Consider the following 9,167-nt stretch of genomic DNA (forward strand, 5'->3'; position numbering starts at 1 on the left):
CATGGCGGGCTGGAACACTTACAGTTCTTCGTAATATCACTTGTGGGCCCCGCAAACTCTTGCTTTTAAAATCTCTGCCTCGCCACGGTACGAACTCCAACGGACCTTTTTTGAGCATGCAACGGCTAGATTTTTGTTTATCCTCGTCCCAACGGTAACCCGGCAACGGTCGAGAAATTTCCAATGGATTCAAATCGGTGACTCGTTCCGTCCCAACGCTTCTTTTAACTCTCTTGTCTCGCTTCCTGCCTCCGCTCTGCTTCCTCTGGCCGCTCTCTCTGTCTCTCCCAAAAAACAAAGGGCAAAGATCTATCAACTAACAGGCTTCATCTCTGTGAAGAAGATCACCACCATACTGCTGCAATGGCGCTCCCTATCAGGCCTTCAAAATCTGCACCAACTTCGCCCATCAAACCCCCTCCTCCTATTCGGAATCCGCACGCTCGGACGGATCCATTTCATGTCATCCACAAAGTCCCAATTGGAGACACCCCTTATGTCAGAGCCAAACACGTTCAGGTAGGTTTTTGTCCCTTACTCCATCTAGTGACGAGGATGATGCTTTCCCCCTTCCTTTTCCTTTTTTTTTTCTTTTTTTTTTCCTTTTTCTGATTGGCTTTTGATGACCCACGGTTCCTGTTTCTGTTATTGATTTTGGTCTCCTTTGCATTGTGGTGTTGGACCAGTTGGTAGATAAAGATCCTGAGAAGTCGATTGCGCTCTTTTGGGCAGCAATCAATGCGGGTGACAGAGTGGATAGTGCTCTCAAGGACATGGCCATTGTGATGAAGCAGCAGAACCGCACAGATGAAGCAATTGAAGCCATCAAATCGCTACGGAACAGGTGTTCGGACAGCGCCCAGGAGTCCCTTGATAATATCCTTCTTGATCTATATAAGGTTTGCTTCTTTCTGTTTTGCTCTTCAAACTAACCTTTGTTTCTTTTGTTTTGCCTTTCAAACACTAACCTTTTCCTTTTTGCTGTACTCATCCTCTATGATTCTTCTTTTTCTTTTGGTGATACTAAAAGTCAATCTGTTGCAGAGGTGTGGGAAATTAGATGATCAGATTGCCCTTTTAAAGCGCAAACTGTTCTTGATTCAACAAGGGATGGCATTTAATGGCAAGAGAACAAAGATGGCACGATCTCAAGGAAAGAAGTTTCAGGTCTCCATTGAACAAGAAACAACTAGATTACTGGTAAGCGTTTCCCTTGTTCCTACACCACTAAGATATATATTTTTTAATGTGACTCTAATACTACCAAGTTCAGTGTGGATAGAAAAGGAACTGACATGTTCTCTAACAAACTTTTATAGGGAAATTTGGGTTGGGCTTTGATGCAGCAGAACAATTATGTTGATGCCGAAGCCGCATACAGAAAAGCACTATCGATTGCCCCTGATAATAACAAAATGTGCAATTTGGGCATCTGCTTGATGAGGCAGGGGAGAATCTCAGAGGCCAAAGTAACTCTGCAGAGGGTGAAGCCTGCTGTAACAGATGGACCTAGAGGTGTTGATTCACATCTAAAAGCATATGAAAGAGCACAAGAGATGCTCAGGGATCTCCAATCTATGAATGACCAGGATCAGTTCCAGCCAGTATCTTCATCAGTGTGGCAGCCTCAGCCCTGCACCCAATTTTATGCTGATGAGAACTTCAATTCAATCAATATGGATAATGGTTTTCCTCCATTGCAGAAAAGCAGCAAACCACCAGCAGAGAACTTCAATTCAATCAATATAGACAGTGGGTTTCCTCCATTGCAGAAAAGCACCAAACCAGCATCTCAGAATTCACTAAATATTGATGCCCCACCATTTTATTCTTCGAAACTAATAAACACCCTGTCCGAAAGAACCATTCATGATCCTGTATGCAACCTTAAGAGGATGAGATCAGTTAGCACAGACCAAGATATAGAGAAGTTCAGGAAAACAGGGTTGGGTCAATTTGAAGAAAGATCAATAAAGGGCTCATTTTTAGCAGAACCAGCAGAACAAAGGGACTATGATAGTATCATCTGGCCAGACAACAAAGAGTTTGAAGAAGCAATAATGGCAGCTGCAGCTTTTATTTGTGACACCGCAAAACCAACAGATTGCCAGAGAAAGATACCCAAGCGACTCAAAGTTTTCCAGGAGATCGCTCTTCCCTTGAGTCCTCAATGCCCCAACTAAACTTCTTGTCCCATGTTTCTGCCTTTATTTCTAGTCTCATTTATTTATTTTATTTAAATGATGTTGCTGATTAGGGTGGGAGATGGACTCGTTCTCCTAGTTTCGAGCCTGTTGGTCTGCAGGGTTCCAAGTGAAATCTTCCAAGTAGTCAACAGTGATTGCCGCTGACATGACCATGCGTGCTAATTATTCATCAATGATGCTTGTTTTTCATTTTAATTGTTTTGCAACTAAATCTTTGTTAAGAATGAAAATTCAACATTGTTTGCACAGGCAAATGTGCTGAGTCATTTTTCATGCCTGGATTTTCATGAGATAAATACAATTTTCTGTGCAACAACATAGCAAAGAGAGCGGAGAAATGCAATGAAGATCATTAGCTTCAAAAGAATGAGAAATACATGGAACGTCCCTTTCTGCTTTACACAAGAAGACAAAAACATAGTTGACTGTCGCCCCTAATAAAGATATGGTATAGAAAAATACCTTTTCAGAATAAACATATGTACACAATAAAGAGGATAGTGCACACATGTATTATTAGCATATCATTTTTAAGGTATGCTATTATTGTCATTTGTTTCAAAAAAATAAAAATGTTGAGGTCTATTCAAACCTAATTTTTAAGGTCTGCAATTATTTTCTTTTGTTTCAAATAAAAATGTTGAGGTCTATTTAGATCGATTATGATTTATAGTGAGTCAAATACTCCAAGTCTGCCATTATTCTTTTGATATTCAAAACATTGAAATCTATTGATCAAAATATGTTGAGGGTCTATTCAAACCGATTTTTTAAGGTCTGCAATTATTTTCTTTTGTTTCAAATAAAAATGTTGAGGTCTATTCAAACCGATTTTTTAAGGTCTGCAATTATTTTCTTTTGTTTCAAATAAAAATGTTGAGGTCTATTTAGATCGATTATGATTTATAGTGAGTCAACATACTCCAACTCTGCCATTATTCTTTTGATTCAAAACATTGAAATCTATTGATCAAATATGTTGAGGGTCTATTCAAACCGAATTTTAAGGTCTGCAATTATTTTCTTTTGTTTCAAATAAAAATGTTAAGGTCTATTTAGATCGATTATGATTTATAGTGAGTCAACATACTCCAAGTCTGCCATTATTCTTTTGATTCAAAACATTGAAATTTATTGATCAAATATATTTTAGTGGTCATGTTTTTTTTATCAGTCGGGCTTTGTTCAGACCAAGGTCTGGACAGTGACCAGTGGGCTCGTCCCACTCAAGTCATTGCGCTTATTTGGGTGCAGTGATTCTTGAGAAAAAAATTAGTAAGTTTGCAATTCTACTTTTTAGGAATCAGATAGGCCTTGAAAAATAATCTTTTTATATAATTCTCGAGGTCTGTGATATTTCAGGATACATTTAAGCCTGGTAAAGAGGTATTTTCCTAAGTCCATGTTTACATAAAAATCTGGAATATGCTTAGTTTTGTGATTTTCCAAAAATTTTATAGTTATGCAATTTTTCGGATAGTGTGTAAGTCTTAAAAATGTTATCCTCTAAGGTCTCTAATAAAAAAAATGATCAGGTGCATGTTTTGTGAGTACATCAACCTGCACACAAAAAAAATGCATTTATTTTTGTTTTAGACCCTGGCCTGAACCCAGCTGGGTTAGACCATGGTCTGGACTCACGGCTGGTCAGACCCACCCGAGTAGTGTCTGGATCCTTGGCATATCAGACCCACGGTCTGCCTGATAAGCGCCCAAACCAGGTCTGAACGCTAGGCGTTCAGACCAAGGTTGAACAATGGGTGTGGGCCGGTGCACCTGTTAAACAAAATGATTTTGGAAGATAATACTTTCTTCACCTCTAATCAGATTTGGAAAAGAAAGAAAAAAAACCTGATATGAGTTAGCTCCCTATATACATATCAGATCAGTTGTTATGTATATATATATCTGGTAGCACACACATATATTATTATATTTCTTAACACACTCTCACACAATCATTCCAAGTTTGAAAAGAAAGGGTGCATGTCCATGGAACAATTTGTTATCTGACCAGCGGTTTCTGTTACGACAATGAAGCCGTACACAATACTTCAAGTATAAGGTTTTGACGATAACCAAATAAATCAACTGCATTTCAGCTAAGGCAATGAAGAAAGATGACAAGAATTAAAGAATTTGATGAAGAATCTTTGAAGACTAGTGCGCAAATGTAAAATTTCATTAAATGTCTTAGATTCTTGTAAGAGCCTTACTTAGAGTGCATATTTCAATTGCATTTCACCTAAAAAGTCTTTAGAAAATCTTTTCTAAAAGAACACTTGATGAAAATCGTTTTAGAAAACTCTTTACTTAATTTTTCATGTTTATTACTCGACCAATCGACTCACCAGTCGACCAACCTTTTCGCGCCAATTTTTTAAAGCAAAAACATCAATTTTCTGAATTAGTCGACTGGAGGTTTTCTTAGTCGACCGAACATAATGTTTGATTTCTGAAAAATTTAGCAGCAGTCGACTGAAGGTTTTCCTAGTCGATCGGACAAAATGTGTGTTTTCAGAAAAATTTAGTAGGAGTCGACTGAAAGGTTTTCAGTCTACTGATGATATTATCAGTCGACTAACTTTTTTTTTAGCCGACTAAGTTTCAAACTTCAGATTTTCAAATGGCTCTGTTAAACACATTAGTCGATCGACGATAACTGTCAGTCTGCTAATATTTGATTTCAGTCGACTAACTATTATTCCAGTCGATTAATTTTGCCATTTTTCCTGAAACTTTTAAAAGGTGCGTCTTTTCATTTTTCAAACGAATTGACCATTCAAAAGTGTCGGTTTTGACACCCTTTCATACCCTCAACGTATGAAATCTTTCAACTATAAATATGAGTGCATTCTGCACTCAAAACACTCGAATTATATTGAATTACAAAGATCAAATTCTTTGCTTTTCACTCCTATTCATTTAAGTATTTGTTTTCTCACTCACTTGATATTTTCACTTCAGTTTTTCACTCAAATTCTTTTGAGAGATAGTGAATTCGTGAGTTGAGTATTTCAATAACCTTAAAAGCCAATTGTATTCCATTTGCATTCATAAGAAGGGCTCGTAAGTTAATTGTAAGTTTGCTAATTTATATTTTTCTGTAAAAGGAAAATGACTCCTTGGTTTAAAGGAGTTTGCTTTCAGTAGGATTGTTACTGAAAATGAGACCAGATTTGGTCTGTATGTTCTTGTAGTGACACAAGGTTGATAGTGAAAATCTCAAGCGGGTTTTGCATTGGGACTGGATGTAGGTCTGGAAGACTGAACAAAGATAAATTCTTATGTTCTTTGTGTGATTGCTTTACGAATCTCAAAATCCTTCAAAATTTCAAAGACGTTATTTAAAAGCACTATTCACCCCCCTCTAGTGCTCGTTGCCTCGATCCTACAACACTTTCATTTGGTATCAGAGTAGGTTTGCTATATTTTGATCTTACCATCATCTATCATGACAACAACAATATCTCAGCACAAAGAAGGATGCTCCTCTGTTCGTCCTCCTCTCTTTGACGGAACAAACTATGAATATTGGAAAGCAAGAATGATAATATTCTTACAATCCATGAATCTCGAAATTTGGAGAGTTGTTTCAGAAAAGTACCAAACACCATCAACTGATTTCAGCTTATGGACCGATGAAGAAAAGAAGACTGCTTCACTCAATGCCAAAGCTATGAATGCGCTGTATTATGCCATTGACAAGGTAGAGTTCAATCGCATCTCTCAATGTTCTACAACAAATGAAATTTGACAAATTCTTTTCGTTACTCATGAAGGTACGTCAAAGGTAAAGAAATCTAAGTTTTCTTCTTTAGTTCATAAATTTGAATTGTTTAAAATGAAGCAAAATGAGTCTATATCGGACATGGTAACAAAAATGACCGATATCACTAACACTCTAAAATCCCTTAGAAAAGAATATTCACAAGTGGATTTACTTAGAAAAATCCTAAGGTGTTTAACTCCTGAATGTGAGAGAAAAACCATAATAATAGAGGAAGCAAATGATTTAAACACTCTTTCTCTTGAAGATTTGGTTGGTAACTTAATGACATACGAAGTCCAACTTCATGATAGACAAGAAGAAGAATACAAGAAGAAATCTCTTGCTTTGAAGGTCACTTCTGACTCTGAAGATTTAGAAGAAGATGAAGATATTGCCCTCATCACTAGGCAATTCAAAAGATTCATCAAAAATGGAAGATTTCAAAGGAAGGTAAAGAAAACTGATTCTTCCAATCCTAATGAAGTCAAGTGCTTTAACTGCAAAAAAGCATGACACATCAAGAAAGATTGTCCTCTTCTCAAAATCAAACCCAAGGACCAATTCAAGAAGAAAAAAGTATTTCAAGCAAGTTGGGATGATAGTGATTCCTCCTCCGATAAAGAATCAAATGAAGAATCAAATGAAAAAGTCGCCAACATGTTCTTTGTAGCACAAGAAGACTCGGTAAGTGAAATTGAGTATGATGATTTATTAGAAACATTTAATGATTTATATGCTAAATTTAAGAGTCTAAGTTCTAAAAACAAAGAGTTAAAAACTGAAAATTCAACTCTTGATTCTCAAAACAAAGTGTTACTTCAAGAGATAGAGGATCTCAAGAAGGAAAACTCTTGTCAAGCATCTGAGATAAAAGAAATTGGAATTAGAACCAATATCTTATAAGAAGAAATATCAAGTCTGAAAGAAAAATCAAATGATCTTCTTTCTATAGTGACTAAGTTCACTAATGGCCAAGAAAATCTAGAAAGACTTCTTGGTTCTCAAAGATGCTCGGTTAACAAAACTAGATTGGGATATAGCTTCTTTGATACTCAAAATAGACCAAAGTATGTGGTGAAGAATCAAAGACAAAATTCTCAATCATTGATTCAAAGAACTCAATTTTTGAGTTATAATAGAAATGTATCTAATCATGATACTTATAAAGCTTATAAGCCCAGACATGATTACTCTAGAAATGTTAAATCTTTTTATAAAAAGAATAATTATTATCAAAGGAAACCAAAATCCAAATGGATATGAGCTCCTAAGACTAACGCTCATAGACCCGAAAATAAAAAGGGGTCAAATGCTTTGTCTTCCAATTTTGTTGTAGGTATACAAAATAAAGAGCAAGTGAATCTTGGACAGCGGTTGTTCCAAACATATGACTGGAAGGCTGGAGTTATTTTCCACCCTCCAAAGTAAGGATGGAGGAACCGTCACCTTTGGTGACAATAACAAGAAAAAGTAATCGGTATTGGTAACATTGGTAATCCAAAATTTCTCTTGATAGGAAATGTTCTTTTAGTAGATGGTTTAATGCATAATTTATTATCCATTAGTCAATTATGTGATAAATGTTTTCTCATTTCTTTTGAACATGATTTATGCTTAATTTCTGATTTTCATTCTAAAAAGATCATTTTTAAAGGTAAAAGAAGAAATAATGTGTCTGAACTTTATCTAGATGAGTTACTCACTTTTAATGAAAAATGTCTTATTGTTTCAAATGAAATTCAATGGTTATGACATAAGAGACTTGGACATGTTAACTTTAAATTAATTTCTAAGTTATCCAAGAATGAACTTGTTAGAGGCCTACCTAGAATACCATATAAGAAGGATCACTTATGTGATGCTTGCCAAATGGGTAAACAAATCAATAGTTCTTTCAAAACAAAAGATATAAATTCAACAAAGTGTCCTCTTGAACTTTTGCATTTAGATCTTTTTGGACCATCTAGAATTCAAAGTTTGAATGGTAGCAAGTATGCTTTTGTTATAGTAGATGATTATTCTCGATTTACTTGGGTGATTTTTCTAAAAAACAAAAATGATGCTTTTTCTGAATTTTCTAAATTTTGTAAAAGAATTACAAATGAAAAATCCATATCTATTATTACAATTCGTAGTGATCATGGTGGTGAATTTGAGAATGAATCTTTTCTAAAGTTTTGTGATTTACATGATATATCTCACAACTTTGCTTTTCCTAGAGCGGCTCCACAAAATGGAGTTGTTGAAAGAAAGAATAGAACTTTGCAAGAATGTACTAGAACCATGCTTCAAGATAAAAATTCACCAAAATACTTTTAGATGATTCTAGAAGCAAAGCTTATCGTGTTTTTAATAAAAGAACATCTTGCATTGAAGAATCTTTACATGTTGCATTTGATGAAAATTGTGAGCAGATTATACCTCTAAGCGAAGGAGAAGAAGTCATACTTCAAGAAGAACCTTTGATAGATAAAACTTCTCAAGAAAATATTCCTCTTCCACCGATTTGAAAAGAAGTTTTCAATCATCCATATGAGCAGATTATTGGAGAAATAAAGAGTGGTGTCCAAACTAGAAGGCAATTGAAAAAATCTATTGCAAATATTGCTTTCATATCTGAAATAGAACCAAAGAATATCAATGAGGCTCGTGATGATGAATTCTGACTTTTGGCAATGTCTGGAGAACTTAACCAATTTACTAGGAATGATGTATGAGATTTAGTTGATAGACCAAAGGATCATCCGGTAATTGGAACAAGATAGGTCTTCCGAAATAAGCTGAACGAAAATGGCGAAGTCATTCGAAACAAAGGAAGGCTAGTAGCACAAGGCTATAATCAAGAAGAAAACATAGATTTTGATGAAACCTATGCACCAGTGGATCGATTAGAGTCAATTCATATGATGCTTGCTTTTGCTAGTTACATGAATTTTAAGTTATATCAAATTGATGTTAAGAGTGCATTCTTAAATGGATACAATAATGAAGAAGTTTATGTAGAGCAACCTCCAGGTTTTGAAAATGAGAAATATCCAGAAAAAGTCTACAAATTTAAAAAAACTTTGTATGGACTAAAACAAGCACCAAGAGCGTGGTATGAAAGACTACAAAATTTTCTAGAACAATCTGATTTTTCTATTAGTCAGGTAGACTCCACTTTATTTATTAAAAATATAGATTCAGAT

The 9,167-nt window shown here is 35.3% G+C and overlaps 1 protein-coding gene across 1 annotated transcript; it reads left to right on the plus strand.

Moving 5' to 3' along the window:
* The first annotated feature begins 363 nt into the window (after positions 1-363).
* Positions 364-2,183, plus strand: LOC149835941 (protein POLLENLESS 3-LIKE 2-like). Its single transcript, XM_090009674.1, has 4 exons — positions 364-519; positions 687-899; positions 1,045-1,200; positions 1,320-2,183. The coding sequence occupies exons 1-4, from the start codon at positions 364-366 to the stop codon at positions 2,181-2,183; spliced, it is 1,389 nt and encodes a 462-aa protein (XP_089865800.1).
* The last annotated feature ends 6,984 nt before the right edge of the window (positions 2,184-9,167 follow it).

The sequence above is a fragment of the Nuphar pumila genome, chromosome 6, assembly GCF_984573655.1.
Source record: "Nuphar pumila chromosome 6, dmNupPumi1.hap1.1, whole genome shotgun sequence".
Taxonomy (NCBI): Eukaryota; Viridiplantae; Streptophyta; class Magnoliopsida; order Nymphaeales; family Nymphaeaceae; genus Nuphar; species Nuphar pumila.